General features: G+C 41.7%; 1 protein-coding gene across 12 annotated transcripts in view; it reads left to right on the top strand.

The window, feature by feature from the left end:
* Positions 1-19,989, top strand: part of ptprt (protein tyrosine phosphatase receptor type T) — a 241,612-nt gene that overhangs the window by 109,108 nt on the left and 112,515 nt on the right. For all 12 annotated transcript variants that reach the window (XM_069531583.1, XM_069531570.1, XM_069531573.1 and 9 more), the window contains exons 9-11: positions 130-245; positions 520-700; positions 10,022-10,131. In XM_069531583.1, coding sequence (XP_069387684.1) covers positions 130-245; positions 520-700; positions 10,022-10,131 — 407 coding nt within the window. The remainder of the gene's footprint in view (positions 1-129; positions 246-519; positions 701-10,021; positions 10,132-19,989) is intronic.

Genomic DNA, 19,989 nt, shown 5'->3' with positions numbered 1-19,989 from the left:
AGACGATAATTGACCTGAAGGTTCGAAAGTTTCCTGTCCACCAAACTACTGTCCCTCTATCTGTCTCTCTCTTTTTTTTCTGAATTGAAGAACTAACTTTGTTTCCCGTCTCCCTCCCCCACCCCGCAGATCCAGTTCATGGTCCCCAGAGCGTCAACGTGGTGGACGTCAGAGCGCGCCAGCTGACGATACAGTGGGAGACGTTTGGATATGCTGTCACACGCTGCCACAGCTACAATCTGACGGTACGAACAGCCGGCCACATTTTGTGCTGTAGCTGCAAACTCACTGATGCATGTTACATTGAGTGGGAGTTAATTATTCTCCGCCATGAAAGCATTGGTGGCGCATTGTTCATTTTTTTTATGTCAAAGCTCCAAGTTAAGTTTTGGCAAGTTTGGAGTTCATTACAAGGATAAAGATTCTTTCCGAGCTTTGCAAAGTTAAGGACAGTTTTGTTTCTCTGTAGTTGCGGTGGAATAAATGTCTTTCTCTCTCTCTTTTCCCTTTGCTTTACAGGTGCAGTACCAGTATGCGTTCAACCAGCAGGAGTTTGCAGCAGAGGAGTTGATCCAGACGTCGTCACACTACACTCTGAGGGGGCTGAGGCCCTTCGTCACCGTCAGACTGAGGCTCGTCCTGGCAAACCCCGAAGGCAGCAAGGAGAGCGAGGAGATAGTCAAACAGACAGAGGAGGACGGTGAGTGTTGATCCAACCTGTAGCCACTTCATAACTGCTTCAGATATTCCAGACACCAGAGAAGGATTCACTTTACACTTTTTCCGGATCTACGGCAAAATGGAATGTGTTCTTTTTTGACCCAGGTGTCGTCCTGTTACCAAATTCGTGGAAATCTATTCGCGTAATAAAAGAAACAAACGGACACTTTAGGAAATCTTCAGGGGACGAGTGTTGTTGCTGATAAAGTATATTACGTTGATATGATGGTTGCAGAATGTCTTGTTAGGATGTTTTTCTGTTTTTCTACCCTCGGGTGATCAGGAAATAAAAACTAACGAACTAAATAACTAAAGCAATGCATGAGACTGCCTTGAGCGAAGCAGTGTATTCATTAGAGACACACTGGGTCTGTAGTCCCGCAGGTTTGATCCCCGCAATATCCGAAATTGTATTAATCATCAGCAATGTGCTATTATTTTGCCCTTGATCAAAAGCTGTGCGGTACGCACTGACACACTCCTCCAAAATAAATGTTCCTAAGTAGCTGAAGTCATTTCAAAACAACATTTAAAGCTCCTGTTTCCTTTCCGCAGGGCTCCGTGTTCCTCTAATTCAGAACAGAGTGTTTGCCTCAGCTACTACTGCTAATAATTCACAGCTGCCTCACATTTCTCTCAACAACATGCCAGCGATAAACGGGAATAGCTGGAATCCATTAGAGTAACGCCTGATAAGCAGGATAAAAACCTTCTAATGATCCCAAATCTCTCATCTCTTCCCCATCCTCCTCAGGGCTCGCTGTTCTTCTCCTGATCTCATAACTAATATCCTCTGAATCTAGCTTCTGGGGAACATCACGCTTCAGCCTGGAATTCATACCTTTACTAGCTGAACACACACACACACACACACATAGTGTAGGTTGTCCGAACCCTGGCAGCAAACGAGCGGACGTTCCTGGCCTTGGGGAGAAGGGGGAAAAAAGCCGTAATTGTTTTGTTCTTAATTGTTTTTTATTTAACAATCATTAATCTCCTAGTTGTATTTCAGTAATTAGGGAGCAGAACAGCAATTGTTCACACGGAGGCTAATTGCTGTTTGTACGGTAATGGCTTTATAGAGCTTGAGCTCCTGCAAATGAAGTTGATGCTTGTGCTCTCTCACTCTCTCACACACACACACACACAAAATGTATATATATATATATATATATATATATATATATATATGTTACTTATGAGATATGTGTTATCCTATAATGAGAGGCATAATGCCGTATTTAATATTAAGATATGAAATTGACATTTTCTTATCTTTCTTCTCAGCTAATTATGTCCTTGCATTGCTTCACCTAGTGGAAGCTACACTTCTAAGATTTACAGCATATTAACATGCACACACACACACACACACACACACAGTGTACCCAGTCATGAACCTTTGACTGTCTCAGTATGAGACATCCAGCGTTGTTACACATCCACTGGAAAAATACCCCTCGTTCCACGCTGCTTAAAAAGTTAAAGATCCCCCATGTTTACTGCTGCAGAAGCTGATTGCTTTTGTTCTGCCGCACGTCACTGCAGAGCTAATTGCCTCCCGGAGTGTATGAAAAGTTCAAGTGTCTCAGGAAGTATAAGTCCGAAAGTGAACAATGCCTAAACAAGGTTAAAGTTTCGCTCTGGAGGATGCAGAGCTGCTCGTGGATGGAGACGAGTTCAAAAGTGAAAAAAGTTTGAACCTACACACCGAAAGGTGAACATGTTCGCATTCTTTTACGCTGTGATAGTTATTTGTTGCATTTGTCGAACTTATTGCACACACTGGCAGGTCGGGCCGTTCAGTGGTTAAAGTTTTTAAAAGACAACTCTGTAAATAACCCACGTTGTGTGTGTGGGTGTGTTTTATCGTCCCTCTGTCCATCCGTTCATTTTGACAGAAGAAGATTTGAAACTACACACTCACACACAAACACAAGGAGACTCGCCCCAGAGACAAATGTCGTATCCTCTTATCGTACACACCAACCTATTAACCTAACCGTGAAACACCTATTTGTCAGGAAGCTGTCAGGTCAGCTCAACACAGCTGCTTTACCTCCGGGCCTTTATTTATCAAATATGTGCCAGAGGAAGTGGTGGAGCTGTCTCACCCACACTGCGCTGACCTTTTCCTCCAGGAATCGTGTTACACAACCATTTTGCATTAGCAAACATGTTCTAAGGGCAATACAATGCCACCTGCATAACGTTTGATCAATGTATCAGCAAGTTATAGTCAAAGTGCCCTTGAGCAAAGTGTTTTACCCTCTTTAAATCCAAATTAACTGAAGCTACACAGAGACTCTGACACTAAACCTTAAATAAGTCATTAACATTGTTAGTTACGTTTTAAATCATCTGCATGAAGAGCATGAAAACATCTGTATTTAAGTGTATAACATCACCGACATGCAACCAGCAAACAAAGCACAAAAAAAAGCTGGATCGTGCGACTGGAGGTCAAAATCTTCACAGAGAACCATTCATTCATTTACCCAGTTGGCGAAACAGGGATTCTTAATAATGAAGTCTTTATTACAAACAGTAATTTCACCCTTTGCACCGCTGCTTCTCTATTTCCACAGTTTCCTACACTCCAAATGAAGAGAACAGAAAACCTCAATCCTCGATTTCCTGCTTCGACGTATCATAGGATGACGTAGACCCATGTTAACGTGTAGCTAACTAACCCAGTCAACCTGCTCAACAGGAATATGATCATTGAATCATCACATGAAATGCTTCTATAGAATATTTGAAATAAAATTTAATTCCGATCATGAAAAAAGTCTAAGCTTTGTTCTAAAGAAGCAGAAATAACATGTTTTCACTAATGAGCTGATGTTTTTATCTGACGGGCTCGATATCCCGTCAGAGGTTAAGCACTTCACAAAGTCAAACAGCTGATATCAAATATTAAAATAACAAAATTAAAAATCCCCATATTTGTGACATGTTTATATCCTTATAAATAACCCTGTGTCTCTGCGAGAGTAAACCTCTCCTCTCGCTCCGGGGACAGTCACAGTCACAGAGATTTAATAATCCTTTTCTCTTCAGAGTGCAGGGTCTTTTCTCAGATCGCAGCAGAAGGAAAAACAAGAGACATCAGCTTTTGTTCCTTTTATTTGTTTCTTAACCGCTGTCATTTTTTTCCTAAAAGACAATTCATCAAAGTCATTTAGTTGTAGAATTGCACTTGTTCATGGCCTTTTAATAGTTTGAAGTGTTTCTTTGGTACGTCGAGGATCACACGACGCTCTGAATCCACAAAGGACTGAGCAAAGTTTAAAAAGGAATAAAAGATTCAAATAAAAGATGCCCTCTCATTGACTTGGCCTGTGTCGCTGCTGCTCTGCGTTTTACTTCTTTAAAAAAACAACTCTTCAAAACATGTTTTCTTCACTGCATTATTTAAAAGATTTTTCAAGTTTGACTTTTACAAGCCTGCGACATCGTGTTTTTTCACCATCTCGTCCTATATTCAAAGCAGCACATATGTTTACGGAGACGGCTCTTTGTCATATTTGAAGGATTAAAAAGTATTTGTAATGTGTTAAAAACCAGTGAATGTAGTTATACTAATATTCTAATATCTCTCGGAAAAAGAAACTTGCAAAAACGAGACTAAACTTGTAACTTGATGAAGAGTCAGCGTTCGGACCTTTCACTCTGTTTTCATAGCATCAAAAAACAAATTCAATCCAAACTCATTAGAACTATTAACTCGACGATTCAATTCGGTGGATTATTGATCAACGACAGACGCACGTCAAACAACCAGAAAACCCGACTGGACAGAAAACAAATCTATAAATAAAATATAAATATAACATCAGCATCAAAACAATTTGAGCGGAAAAGGCATCCTCTGTGAACTCTAGGAAACCGACCTTCCTATAATTTGTTTCACAATTTCATTTCGCTCTTAATCTCTTTGAGCACAGCCACACACGCCTCAGTTAGACACAACATATTTTATTTGCAGGAAAAAAAAACGATCCAATTTCATCCAAAACACCGGCTCAGACTGACACTTCCTTTAAAAACCAGGAAAATACCACAAGCCTGAAATCACAACAACTAATACAGCTCTGTCCTGTAATCCTGACATCACAATGTGTAATTTCATCTTAATCCAGTCCAGCAGCGCTGCCGCGATCTGCCGCCTGCCAGCGTTACATCAGATGTGTTTATGTTCCCAGGGAGGATAAAGCTGAAATCTTGAACAAGAAGAACGTCTACGTGAAAACATTGTTCTTCCATGGATTACTACATGTTTCCATACGTGTGCATGAGACCACATGAGGTGTTTCACCCAGAAGATAATACTTTGGTTGTTTCTTTCCCCTACAAAAATCTGGCATCTTGTCATCAAACTAATTTGAAAAGCACGAGACGAACAGGTGTTAAGTCACCACTCACGCAGATGAGCATTGCTTCTGATCACTCACTGCATTTACATTCGGATGCTGTGGTTTGTAAACTAGATTTGTTGGATTCATTATTGAGATTTCTGTAAAATGTTTAAATGCTCTAAAAAAAAGACTGTCCATCGCTGCAGCTCCTCTCTTCAGCCTCTGTCTGAAACACTTGGTTTAAGCTCCTGTCTCTTTAAGACACGCCCCCCCCCTCCTGATAAAACATCACAATATTATGCAGAGAATTCAAGTAAAAATGTTTATTACATAAATGTTACAGACAAATACGGTTCAAACTTGTATGAAAGTGTGCTGCAGTATCTTCTCTTCAGTCCTGATTACACACCACTGATCACCATCACTCCGGCTCAACACAAGTTGCTGCTTCAAACGTCTGCGCTCCGAACAATGAACAAAAGCCAAAATTTCCATATAAACAATCAGGTCGGTTGCTTATCATAATAAAAGCCTGGAAAGAGTCCGATAGAGAAAACAAGAAAAAACGAAAGCTGGAGAGGAAACACAGATTTATTTTGTGTCAGGAAGGAGAATTCAAATTGAACTAAGGATTTCAAGAGAGAGAGAGAGAGAGTAAATAGAAGGAATAGAAATAAGGGGCGAGAGATTGATAGAGAGATGAATGGAAACGAGAATGAGGAAGAGAGAGGGAGCTGGTTTAATGAAGGAGGCCATCTATTGTGCAGGATGAGGAAAGTTAATCAAGTTATGATTAATGTGTTACAGCTGCTGTTATCTTTTCAATGAAGCCTGTTGTCTTCTGTGTCAGCCCCCCCCCCTCCCCCCCACACACACACACACACACAAACACACACAAGTTACTAGCATGCCAATGTTGTAATAGTCATAATATGGTTTAGCAAGTCATCGAAAAAGTTCACACACACACACACACACACACACACACAGTGAGGAGTGATAAGGTGTTGAATAAAAATGGCAGCGTCTAATTGCGTTTCTTTGTTAGGGTAATTTGATACGCTCCACCGGCTGGGCCCTTAATCAACACCTTGGAATTGCTAATCAAAAAATTCTTCTGTTAGACTTCTGTGTATTAGTGTGTGTGGTGTTAGAGTGTGTGTGTGTGTGTGTGTGTGTGTTTGTGTGTGTTGGTGTGTATCTCCATATCTGTGACTAACAGTGGTTCATTTGGGGACATTAACTCCAGGTAAGACTCAAACATGCCATGTTGTCGTATTTTTATGGAAACACAATAAGACTGTTAAGAAGTCGAAGTGTTATTAACGTCATGTTAATTATAGAGATGTCATTTTTACAGGGATATGGATTTGTCATATTGAATAAAAATATGAATACGTCAACACGACTCCTCTCAGTCAACATCTGGATCCACATCTGGATCCAGATGAGTCACAGTTGCTCTGATTCGTCGTCATTTGTCGACAACATAAAACTGAATTCATTGCTGAGTTCCCAAAAAATTTATATGGTTAAATGTACGATGTGTAAATATGGAAAAAAATGAATTTAACAACATTAAGGAGCGGCGAATGAGAATATCCATATAAATGTATATAAATGTGCGTTTGAGGAGGAAATCCAGGGGTAAAAAAGATCGTGTTCCCTTGTTCCAAGGGTTTTTAGTTAGAATGTCTTACTTTATAAATTCCACTGAAGGTGTTGAGTCTGTTATTTTCCTTCAGTCGTGTTTGATTAAAATAATATTGATTTCTTTGGATCTAGAACAAGTGAACGTCTCTAAAACGATTCTCTGTGATGCCTGGAACCTCCAGTCAATCTGTTTAAAGTTTCACAATCCAGACTTAACTGTCATCAACCATTAATGGTGGAGAATCACAAGGTCGCTTGCACTTTACGTCACCGTCCACATCAGCATCAGTGAATTTCTGGTTTTGGGTTCATGTGCAACACCAGTGCAATATGTCTTGGTTTAGAAGTTGTGCTGTATTCTCAGTTTAATTAGACTCATTGTGCGTGTTTGGAAATGTGATGCGGCGACACTGAACCAAACACAAATCCTGTTTCACGTCAGACAATCTCATTTCAACACCTGACAGTCCAGCAGGGAAGCAGTGAATCACATGTTTAGGTGAAAGATGGATGACGGCAGGAAACCCTCGAGGGTTAAAGGGAAAAATTGCGGCACATCCATCTTTTAGATTTTCTTGGATTCAATTTGTGGCTGTAAACGGCTGAATGCTTGTGAAGCTTATTTCATCGGAGACAAAGACAATAACAAAAACTTCAGGCTCGTTTTTTTATGTTGTATCACAGACATCGTGTGGACGTTACAGACGTTTAGTCGACACTCGTCTCACGGCGGAATAAACTCAGTCCATCGTTAACATTACACACAGACGACAGCAGAGATCACAGCCTGGTAACAAAAAATTAAATATCATATCCCTGCCGCTGTCGTATGATCATCGAGAACAAAAATAAGAGGTGATACGGAAAAGGCAGGAAATACACACACTTTCACACATTCTAACACACGGCCGCCATCCGTCCCTCCGGGCGCCGTCTGTCTCCGTCTCCTTAACATTTAGAACAATTCACACCCATCAATGAGTGTGTTGTTTGTGCACTTTTGTGTGTCGCAATGAAAAGGTGTGGACGCGTGTGTAACTGTGTGTATTTGTGTCTGACACGTCCCTCTCTGTCAGCGCGGCCTCATAAAGCCTGAGCCGCGTGTTCCTGCTGAAAGTGCGACGCCGCTCACGACCCGCGTGTTTGACCTTTTCATTTGGTCTCATTATTTCTCGATTTATTTTCTTTTGCTTTCTCCTCTGTGGGTCACTTTGTGAGATCTCTGCCCTCGCACTGTTTACGTCGGTGGAGACGTGCACGCTCTCGTCACCGGGTGGATTGCACCGTGAGGAGTGGAGTGGTAAACCTGTCTGCCCCTCACTGTTTGTGTGAATGTCACAGCTCAGGGTTTTTATGACCCGACAAGCAGGTGTTTACCTTCAGCTTCTCCTGCCGCTGATTCTCTAAGTGACGTCCCCAGGATTCTGTGTTTTCGTGTTTAAACTTTGACTCCGTCCCTCCTCTTCCTCTTTTGACTCTTCCAGCGCACACAGGTCTGAAATGTAACTCATGCCGACTTGCCTATACTTCTTAGTTTTATCAAATGTATTCTGTGGCCCTCTGCCGTGTAGGTGACTGAAATGACTCCTGCTCAAATTCGTCCTCAGCCGCTCATTCGCAGCAGAACAACGGACGGTTTGTTCGATTGTAGTTGTCACGTGTCAGTCCGTGAACTGGAGCTCGGGAAACGTTTTGTTGTTTTGTCCAATTAAAGCAACTACTTACCTCAAAATAACAGATTCAAAATCATTTTGATTGCACATTGAGTTCATGCACCTCAGTGGAGAGGGACCTCAAAGCTTTACTGTGCAATGTCACACACCACTAACCCACTAACCGTGGGTCGGTCAACTTTCTGACTCTGAAGAGAAGCTAGCTCGCTATTACTTGCACAGATATCGTGGCCGAACAGAAGAGCTCCTAGCGTCAACATCTTGGTACATAACCACCATTGGTGCAGATGGTTTCGGTTCATCAGATCAGCAGAAAGCTGATTTATAACTAAATGTTAAATTCTATCCTGTTTTGGATCATTACTTTCTTCTTTTGTCTTCTGTCTTGTCCTCACAGACATATGTCCTGTGAAGGTGCTTTATAAATTCAAGCCAATATCATTATTATTATTATTATTATTATTATTATTATTATTATCAGGTGTAAAGAGGCAGTTGGTTCATTGACGGTGAATTAATAACAGACTTTGTAAGTTAGTGAACTGTTTGTTTGAGTTGTGATGTCAAAAGCAGTTTGAAGGCCCAGCTGTGAGTCAGAAAATGTGCCTGAAGCAAAAGAAAACCAGTCTCTGCTCTGATTTTGTCTCAGTAATCGTTCCATTGTTCATCGTCTAGATTAATCTCCGCGTGACATCATTACAGCTCGACCCCTTCATCTTAAGACGAGGCTGTCTGACGTCACGGATAACAACTGCACCCCGTAGCTTTTGTTTTTGCTTTCATCACAAAAAAATAATTTAATATTCTGTCATTTTAACTATTGTGTCAGGAAAGCAACAGTTTAACTAAACTAAAAGAGGAAAAAAATTACAGTTTTACAATTTCGTATAAACATAAAAATGTTTCTCAGTGAAATATCTTTGTCTAGTTCAGTAAAACTTCAATATTCAGTCTGCTCGTAATGGAAATAAGCAAATTTGGACCTTATTTGTTTTCAGAAAGTACTTCTTTTAACAATACAATAATTATAATGGAATCCCACGTCATTACTTTAATTATAGCAAATGTCTTTCATTGTAAATCTGAAGGAAGCAGCGATTCTCACTCTGCCTGTCAGGGAAATTAGATTTGGAGTAACTTAGTCGTTCTGATGAGTGGGAAACTTTAAATAACAGAATTAAATGATGAGAGATGGAAGTTAAATTTCATAAACATCATTTCGTCCTTTATTCTGTTCCTTCCTCTCGCCTTCTTTTCTTCCCACTCTCATTCTATCCTCAGTTCAATATACTGCCTCCCTCTGTGCTCACTTCCATATGCCTGTGGATTTATTTATACCAGAGCAATATTGAATGATTATCAAGGACCTGAGGATGAATTCTGTCCCAGTGTATGAAGAGCGTATTATTGGATATTCTGTGCAGTATTTTGTGAAGTTTTCAACAGCAGCGAGTGCGAGTTTTTATAGATGCTTTATTTTTCCCTGCATCCTTTTTCTTCTTGGAAAACAATATCAATCATTAACATGTTGATTCTGTGTTCGCATTTAACTGAAATGCATTTCTGGTTTCTGTCGTTGAAATAATGACGTTTTGTTGTTCTCCGTCTCCACAGTTCCCGGCTCGGTTCCGATGGAGTCCCTTCAGAACACGCCTTATGAAGAGAAGATCTTCATGCAGTGGAAAGCTCCCAATGAAACCAATGGAGTCATCACACTGTACGAGGTCGGTCACAGTCTGTTAACAGTACTCACATTCATTTTGTTTAACGTTATCGCCTTGTGATTCACGTTCGTGGGACGATTCAGATGTCTTCATCTTTGCATCTTTAAATACGAGCGGCTTTAAATTGTGAAGCCCAAGAAATGAATATTAAAGTGTTCAAAAATGATTCATTACAATGAGACACTATCATCTACAATGTGATTGTAGCACGTCTATGTTTTTCTGGTAAACAGAAAAACATCTTTTTCCAGATGGGTAAGATTTTGGATTGAAACCACTGCGCTATGACTGTGAAGCAGAGGCTTGCAGGTTTGATCCCAGGTTCAAAGCTAAGCTCTTGTCCCAGATCTCACATTTCACCTTGACTCGCCTTTCAGGAGATTTCTACATTATTACAACTGCACCAGAAAAAAAAAAAAAAAAAAAAAAAAGCGTCTGTGTGTACGACCTCTCTCAGCCACTGCTGGCAAGAGGCAGGAGGAGGAGACTGGGCGGCAGAGCGAGCTCATCTTGAGGGAGATGGAGGGAACAGAACGAGGCATAGATAGAGAGGAGTAGTGGATAGAAAGAGAAAGATAGTACTGTGGTTTTATAAGATGGGTACATTGATCTGCAGAGAAAGATTATTTCCTCTTTTCCAAGAACACAACACAGGTACAACGAACAAGGACTCGTAAGAGGTGATGAGTCGAGGGTAAGAATGAGGAAGAGAGTGAGGACAAGAGAAGTTCAGGTAGAAGAGGGATGAAACGCTGAGACTGTTCATTCTGCCACTACGACTGATTCTGAAGTAGAATGTTCCACAGGTCACACAAATCAGATGTTGTCCGATCACCGTCGTTCACACCGGTTAATGTGAGGCACCCGTCAGACTTGTAGAGAAGTCTGTTTTAGCCTGTTGGGAAAAATATGCTGTTGTGAAACTATTTGAGTCTTTCTGGAAGCTTCGCTGCAGGATTGTGAAACTTTGCATTAGTGAGGCGGTTAAGCAAAGAGTTCCAGCTCTCAGCTCCGTTTCACTTCACGCCAAAGGTGATGGAAGAGGTTCTGTGCCGGTTGCTCGAGTTTAAACCGGTAAAGTGAAGTGAAGCATCGTCAGTTTAAAAGCATTGTAGGCTGTATCCTGAAGGTTTTCTGGATTTACTGGAATTTAAAGACCGTCTCAGACCACAGACACAAACTGGTTGTGTACGTGTGAGAATGTGCATTTGAAATAATAAATCAGTTTTCTTTGAGCGTTGCCATGGCAAATTTTTTTGTCATAATGTAATTTCTCTGAGGCATAGTTATAATTCTGCACCGTACCAGCCGGACTGAGCGACGACACAAAGGGCAATGAGACACAGCAATTTAATGGTGCTATGAGTTAGTCATTCAGAAATCCAACCAAATATTCCAACAGACCATGAGGGACCAACTAAATTATATGAATTGTAGTTTTCTTTACCCCAGAAAAGTCCCTTTATATTTAAATACTTTATATTTACATGGAGGGGACCCTCTCTACGGAGGCCGCCATGTTTTTTTACATTAGTCCAGACTGGACAAACTAAACACCTTTTGAGTTTTTATGACACCTGAAGCTGCCACAGGTTCTTTTTCATGTTTGGAAGGAGAGGGTGAGGTGAGGGGTGTTCAGCTGCAACATGACACTTCAACACTAGATGTCACTAAATTCTACACACTGCACCTTTAATATTGTAAAAAAAAAAAAAGAGTTGATGCTGAACATTTCTTTTAGACTGACAAGTAAACAGCTGTTGCTGCTATCACTGGCTGTGTAGTAGCAGTAAATACTTACATGTGGCACCTGTGAAGAAAACCCAACAACATCATGATCACTATGTTTGAAGAGTGACTCAAAGTGAATAAAAGCTCAGGTTTGAATGTGTGTGTAACGTTTGTCATAGTTAATCCACCACATCACTGTCAGGTGCTGTGAGCATCAGACGTGTTGAATCCAGGAATAGATACGAACACTCGTTTATTATGGGAGCGGAGCAGATACTCAGCTGTGAAGGCTGCAGAGGAAGTGGAGGAGAGACCCCTGATGGAGCTCAAGACAATGTTGGGGATATGTGTGTGTGTGTGTGTGTGTGTCCCTATAATGTTTCTCATTAAACTTTAAGGCGAGGGCGTGGTTAGGTGAAGGTCAGGGTAAAGGTTAGTGGTAGTTAGAGTTATGGGTTAGAAGTGTCCGGCGGAACAAATGTAAATCGGCGTAACCTCCTCTGAAGTCCTGAAGACACGACCGGGTGTGTGAGCGTGTGCGGTTATGGGCGGTTTATTCGAGCTGAAGTTGAGCTGAGCTCTCTATCTAATGAATTATTGACCTGTTTTCTGTCTCCTGTCTGCCTCTTATATCACTGCATCAAGGAGCTACCTCACACCAAGACCTGCCAGGGCTATAAGACTGTGTGTGTGTGTGTGTGTTGAATAAAGTTTGTGAGGTATCGAGTGACGTTTGAACAAGAAAGTGATGAAAGGCAGGAGAAGTTAGTCAGTGATTAAGTTTATTCTGAAGTTTGTGAACATGCGTGTGTGTGACAGAATGTGTGAACCAAGGAGTAAGAGTAGAACATGTTATTATTTGCACTTATGAAGCGTGTATTTCCTTTTTTCATGTTTAATTTAAATTATTTCATTATTAATTCAGTTTAATTTAATTGTCGTCTGATGACAAAACGTTCTTAAAACCCAGAGATTACTTTGCCAGAAATAACTTGCCCTCGTTTTGCATAAAATGAGTTTCTAACCTTCCTTCTAAAACTTTTCACACAACTAGTAAAACATCAAACAGTATATTCCCGCTGGATCTCACCAGGGCAAGGGTCGATAATAACTCTCATGAATCTTTCATCCCTTATGTCGCTTGTTTTCTTTGAACAAGAGTCAAGGGTCAATGCAATATTTGGAGGCGTTAATGTGGCTGCTTTTATTTTAGGGTTGTCAAGTTAAGCTTATAGTTTTAAGACCTCTGTAATATTCCAAAGAAGGAAGAGTTGGTTTGGTGGAATAAACTGGATAACAGCTTGAATGATTCAGGGCTCATTTTAAGGGCATTGTAGTGAGATCTCCATATAAAAGGGATTTCAGATACACAAACAAAGTATACTTTACTTTTATCATGATATTCGTTCATTTGCTGGTTCATTTGTTGATACTGTTGGACTCACTTCTTTGCTAAAGCTTCTCAGCTCGCGCTCGAGAGTTACAGATGTTCACTGCGTTGTAATTCAGCTGCTGATCCCAGCTCATCTCACAACCTCACACTCGTAACACACGAACATCTTATTTTGGCAACATCTTCCTCTCATATAATTGCCTCTATTTTCTCCCAAGCCCTCTCTACCTCTGAACATCAATCTCCAGCCTCTCCCCTGTTTCTCTGCAGTACAAAGACCACTCAGTAGCGTCTCTGAGACCTCCATTAGACCTCAACCTGGAGCTTAAAAAACACTCCGCACTCCATAAACCTCGCGGGACCATCATCAATTCCGGCTTGTTTTGTGTCGGTTTCATTAATATGAATCTAAGCTCCCCGGCCTCTCTGCCCGGCGGAGGCGGCACGACTCGGCGTCATCTGTTAAACATATCAGAGCCTCGGCACAATGCGCTGCTATTAGAGATAATTACTATAATTGCAGCTATTGACAGGATTAAAGGCATCATCTGCAACATCTAAAGGGGCTCTTGTCATGTCCTCTCCTGCTCTGTTGTCTCTTGTACTTTCTTTTTTCTCCCCTCTGTCTCTGTGTCCCTCGCTTTTCAGGATAGAGACCAGATGAATTACACCTAGGACAATGAGAGGGAGGTGGGGGGGGAGGAGGTATGGCGTGTGAGATAGATGGGTGGAGGGGGAGAATTGTGAGGAGAGATAAGGAAAGTGAGAAGAAACGAAGGGAGGACTGGGCGAGGAGATAAAACCTCCAAAGTGAGCAACTGGAAACGCTTCATAAAGACACAGTATTCATGCTAAATTAATTCAGTGTGCAAATATGATCACTTCATCTTCTGTATCTATGACTATAATTGCAGCTAATTACCAGGATTAAAGGAAACATCTGCGAGGGATCTAATGGGACCGAGGCCGCCTCCTCTCACTCCCTCTTGTCCTCTATCCGGCTGAAACAAGGATAAGTGATGTCTGGGGACAGCGTGATGGAGGGAGGAAGTTTGAGTGGTGGATAGAAGTGAGGACAGAGTTAAACAGAGAGGTTGATTTGATCTAACGAAACTAAGCCTTTTTATTCATGTACATCAGGAGTGAGGAGTGATTATACCAAAGCAGTATTTTTGTTCTGAAAGCCTTGTGATCTATTATTTCTATTCATGTCACACACACACACACACAAAAAAAAAAATACAGCTACATCATCTGGAAATAAACAATGGTCTGACATGTATTATCTATTTTTCTGTGAAATATAGAGAATCCAGTCCACACAACATGGATTATCAGAGCACTCTCATCTGTCAGATCCCATTTCTAATTGAAGATTTTTCGATTAAAGACAGTTAAGTTCTGGAAACTTTTGGAGACCTTGAAATTCTGTTTCAGCAGATTACACGAACCTAACGCACGTTTTCACCGTAGGCTCCTCAAATTACCATTTAATCTCATCGCTTTATCATTCTCGGCTGACATTTAGCTTTGGTCAAAGAGGGTCAAACCGTCAACCGCTACACGATTGCAGCTAAATGAGTCTATCACACCCTCCACTTCGGGTGGTCACAGGAATTGTCATATTGCAGACTGCAGATTCATAGTAATGAATTAGGGCGACAGCAGATATTACAGCAAGTTGACAAAGTACTTTAATCAGTCGTTCTTTTCCCAGTTTATTAATTTCGGGCTAAATTTGACGCCGCATTTTGAGCCTTAACTTCTTGAACTTAAACTTTGTGCAGTTTGCTCGACGCTCAGTAGCACGTTGTGCTAGACAAGTGTTGTCTCTGCGATTATCACAACACAACCAATCACAGTCTCCCTGCTCGGGACGTAACTGGCTTTCATGCTTACCTGCCAAGCTAGCTGTCCATGCAACGACACAGGGGAGTACGTACACACAGGGGGGTCACCAGGTGCCTCTGTCACCTCTGTCCAGGCCCATTTTGACATTAGATGAAAGGCCGGACCTGCATTTGCTTTAACGTGATTTGATCTGCCAGCAGCAAGGTTGGAATATTTCTATAAAACCGTGAGTTGATTGGCCGACGCCTGAGCTTTTCCCAACGCGCAGCATGAGCAAAGCGAAGCTGCAGAACCAAATAGCAGTTTGACAACACAAGACGTGGACACATTCGAAGCGAATGATCCGTGTCTGTGTTGAAGCCGCGCGCATGTGAGTGAGCCGCACAAATATTGAAATGTTGTTTTTTACACTGCAGAGAAATAGGCACATAAATCCACAGCAGCTGTTTTAACTATGAACATAAACCTACATAAAAAAGGATGTATAACTGAAAACTTCCATTCCAGGGGCTTTAAATAAATCCCACGTAAGACCCCCTGCAACTTCCCCTCTGACCCCTCATATAACACAGATATTGGCGGTTACACAACTGAGAGCACTGACACACACACACACACTCGCACACATGGATCGTGACCTTGTCAAACTCTTCTTTGATTGCCTCATCAGACCATTCAGACATTACAGGTCCTCTCTGTTAGCTGGCCTGCCTCCCTGCTGCTCTCTGTGGAGTTATTCCTGAACCCCTGCCGGCTCAACAGATGCTGGTGCTAACATTGATTAGAATAAAGCAGTGAAGCAAGTCATGAGATCACAGCTTTGCTGATTTGTTTCGACCGACAACTCAGAGATTTTCATGTTTCAACCTTGTCTGGGAAGTGTTGCATCTCAGCTGTTGAGTTTTTTCGCTGCCGTTTTACGTGAGGTTAACGTTCATCCTCCTTGTTTTGTGTTAGATATCTTGGATTTGGTTAGAATCTCAAAATTCTTCATTAACAACGTTGATCAGAAAAACAAGTAGCCCTCTCTCTGCAGGTCCTGTTAGTACTTTGATGTTATTGACAAAAACCACATCTCCTCTGATTTTAAATCTGTGGTTTGGAGACATTCAAGTCTTCACAAGTAGTCATTTCTTGAATTTGATGGATATTTTCACAATTAAATGAATCTGAAAAGACTGTCGGGGGAGGCAGACAGAACATTGGCCTGTTGTTTGTGTTGTGAATGTGACAAAACCCAACGCAAACACTCATGTGAGTCATTTCTGAAGAGATGAAGCTTTTTTAGTAACAAGGACTTCAATCGTTCAATCACCTGTGAATTCAGACATTCGTATCTTTCAAAGCAATTAACTCTCCTACCTGCTCGATATCCAGCAGCAATACTCGGGAAAAATACAGGAAAGTTTAGCTGACAAACCTTTGAGCTGTTTAATCCAACACACCAAGCAATAGGCTGCTGGTACTGTATGTAATATTCTGCTCTGGTCCTCTGTGTGAATAACTTTACACCTCAATTCCTCTCTCCTCGAGTATGGCCTTTAATCAATCACCAGAATCAATACTGGCAGCCACCCTGGCATTTATTTCACTGAGTTACTCTGTTGATTTCTGCAGAAGAAAAGAAAGCAGACGTGTAGTTGTTGCATTCTCTTCCTTTATCTCTGGTCTCTGCACAAGTGATTGATTCTCATTAGGAGAGCAGCAATCGCCCAAAGGTGATCCCGCCATCGATTCTTCTTCACTGTTTCCCGACCGATAGCTGCAGCTCTGCTCGCTTTGGCGCAAGACGAAAGTTAGCAACGCCTCAGATAGTCCAACGACTCAACAATGGCTATAGATCCAACCTACGTCGGATGATCGTATATCATAACTGCACATATTTTTGTATGATTTGCTGTTTTTTAAAAGAAATATGTTGGAAGTTCCTCACAATATGGAGAAAATACATTTATTTGTTGAAAGACGCTTTCTACCAACTTTAGCCACAAGCTTGTTTCCACTGAAAATATGTGACATTTTGAAAGGAAGAGACATCTTCGACAGAGAGAGACATTCCTGTGTTGTCCTGTGTTGAAGGGTCGGTCGACACGTTGATCACAGAATGGAGCTTTAAGACAACTGCTCTGCTGCGAAAACTTTTCACTGACAAGCAGCTTGTTTATGGATTTGACCTCAGGTGGCTTCAAATGCCAAAACTCAAAGCTGAGCACACCATCTCTACACACACACACACAGACACACACAGACACACACACACACACATACTGAGACTGCTGATTAAGATCAGCAACAGAAGATCTCTGCTGAGCTCTGCCCGGCTGTATAGCTTGTTTGTGAGTTTACAACACTCTTGCTTCCAAAACACAAAGAAACACATAGATCACACAAAAATCGGTTTTCCGTGCTCGTACCTGCGCGTTGAAGGCTCGTTCACTTTTAACGTGGCGACGTCATGCGAAACCAAAAGTTCATTGTGTTTCTGTTGAAAAAAGCTCAACTTTTCAAGTGGCAGTAAACAGCTAATGATATTGTGTTCAGGAAAATCAATTCATCGATGCAGAACGAGCCCATCGAGAGGAGGCAGCTGCTGAAGCCGCTGTGTGTTCGTCGGGGGTTGTGGAGTTGTGTTCTTGTAATGCGCGCTAACATGACAGCTAGCCATGTGTCCCAGGTGGGAAACTGTAATCTGTGCCATGACGATCGCACCACATTTCAACGTGTACCGACTGAAAGTGAGAGAATTAAAGACTGAATGATGAAGAAAGACGGAATCAGAGGATGAGTTATTTCAAAGCACTGATCCGGCTCAGTGTAATGAAATACTTCTGAAAAACATACAGACAAAAGTAGTGACAGGATTACGTCACTGACTAAAGAGCGAGAGGCGATGGCTGATGTTTGTCTTCTCTCTCTCTCTCTTCACCCTCTCTTTCCTCTGTATTGTTTTTCATTCTTGTCAATAAGGCTCTATATTTAGAGTGGCTCTCAAGTCCTTGAGCTGCTGACACCATTTACTCTGCCTCACTCCTTTCAGCCGGCCTGCAGGGGAATGGCCTAGTATCCTTTGCACTCTGTGTGTATTTGTATGTAGTAATGCAGCCCTGCTTTTCCTTGGTATGCAACTTAAATATGATGTATTTATACTAGCTGCTGCGGCTCAGCATCGTCCTGTAAAGTGGCACAAGCCAAGAGGCAGTTTCTCCCAGTTTCCATCACTGTCCTGAGTTTTAATCCTCTCAGGTTGTTTTTAATCGACTTCTAATCAACAGTGTTACACAGAGAATCAGATTAATTCAACAGCTTTTAAAAAAAATTCATTATCATTTGAAAACAATATTTAAGTAGAAAAATGAGCCCAGAGAATCTTTGCCTTGTAAAACTAAAACTAAAAGAACATATTGATATCAGGACGTCAGCCGGTCACAGGATGGATCGAGTTTTAGTTCAAACTAAAATACTTCATGTGTCATTTTGGTATTGACTGAAAACAGGAAGCGTCGATGTTCCTGTGACAAAATATTTAGGGGCCGCAGGGGGTAACTGTCGGAAATGATAATCAATTTAGACCCCTACGCTTACCCACTGTCCTCTCTGTCTCCTCTACACACTAACACACACACACACACACACACACACACACTGCAGCTGCCCCCCTGTGAAACCCAACAAGGCTAAAACCTTCAAACCAGATTTTCAGCAGCAGTTATTTTCCTCTCAGATCTTCATTTTTATTATCCAGTGTTTCCCCTTTTCATGGTGGAAGAACTCTACTTTGTCACAAATCAACAGAAGTCTTCAGAAGAAGATTCTTCGTGAATCACTGAGAATCTGTGGTGAGCAGCTCGTCGGTGAAAAGCTTGTCGGCAAAGAGAGCAGGAGAAGCATGTGTGGCTCACATTAGCATGGAGAGAGAGAGGCTGCGCTTTCTGTCACTCTTCTCAGCTCTGACAGGAAGTGTGTGTGTGTGTGCGGCTGTCAGACGAGCATCCAATGCAGACTCGGGCCGTTTCCTGTCAAACTATCACCGCCGGCTGATTTTTTTTGCGAGTGATTTTTAGCGCTGCGTCTCTGATCACTCCTCCAGGGTGAACCGGGCTCCTACGCTTTGATCCTGTTTTTGCGGGTGGGGGCTGGTATTGATTTAGATTTTTGAACTTTGGTCACAACGGGCTGCCATAGCAGAAGAATGACGGGATACAAGATCTTTCAACAGCTCTGGTATCCCGTCATTTCTTGAATGTTCTATTCCCAGAACTCCCTGCTCCTCCCTCCTGCCTCTCGACTTCTGATTGAACAGCCTGATTAAGCAGTTGGGGAGATAGAGATTAACGGCTTGTCTATTAATGAAGCCAGAACATTGTTGCCGCTGCTCATCTCCCCGTCTCTCTTTTTATTTTTCCTTCCCTCTTGTGTATATTTATGTCAGTGAGAACAATACGGCCTGGAAATTTTATCAGGCTATATTTAGTCCTCATAGCTTTGTCCCTCCGTCTTTCTCTCCCTCGCTTCTCTTATCGAGAGTCGATGAGAACAATGGGGACAGCATTGCGAGGAAATATTATCGGATTATTGGTTCTTTTTCCCGTTAGCTTATCTGGTTGGGAACAAAAGAAAATTGGGATGAGAAAAACACCAAAGATTCCCTTATCTTCGATTACATGCATTTGCATACGTGTACACACATGAGATTTATCCGTGTTTTTTGTGCGTACGTACGTATTTGCATCGGCCTTCCTCCGTGAGTGCATGTGGTGTTCAGCATTCGTGTTTGTTTGTGTGTGTGTGTTTGCTTTTCTGTTCGTAGTGACCCAGAATGCCTTGACATTTAAAATGTCGGGAAGCAGGAGAACACTCTGCCCCAAATGGAAACTTCTAAAAAC

Source organism: Paralichthys olivaceus, chromosome 2, assembly GCF_024713975.1.
Source record: "Paralichthys olivaceus isolate ysfri-2021 chromosome 2, ASM2471397v2, whole genome shotgun sequence".
Classification (NCBI taxonomy): Eukaryota; Metazoa; Chordata; class Actinopteri; order Pleuronectiformes; family Paralichthyidae; genus Paralichthys; species Paralichthys olivaceus.
Note: the sequence above shows the minus strand (reverse complement) of the source record. Positions and strands in the feature narration are given on the sequence as shown.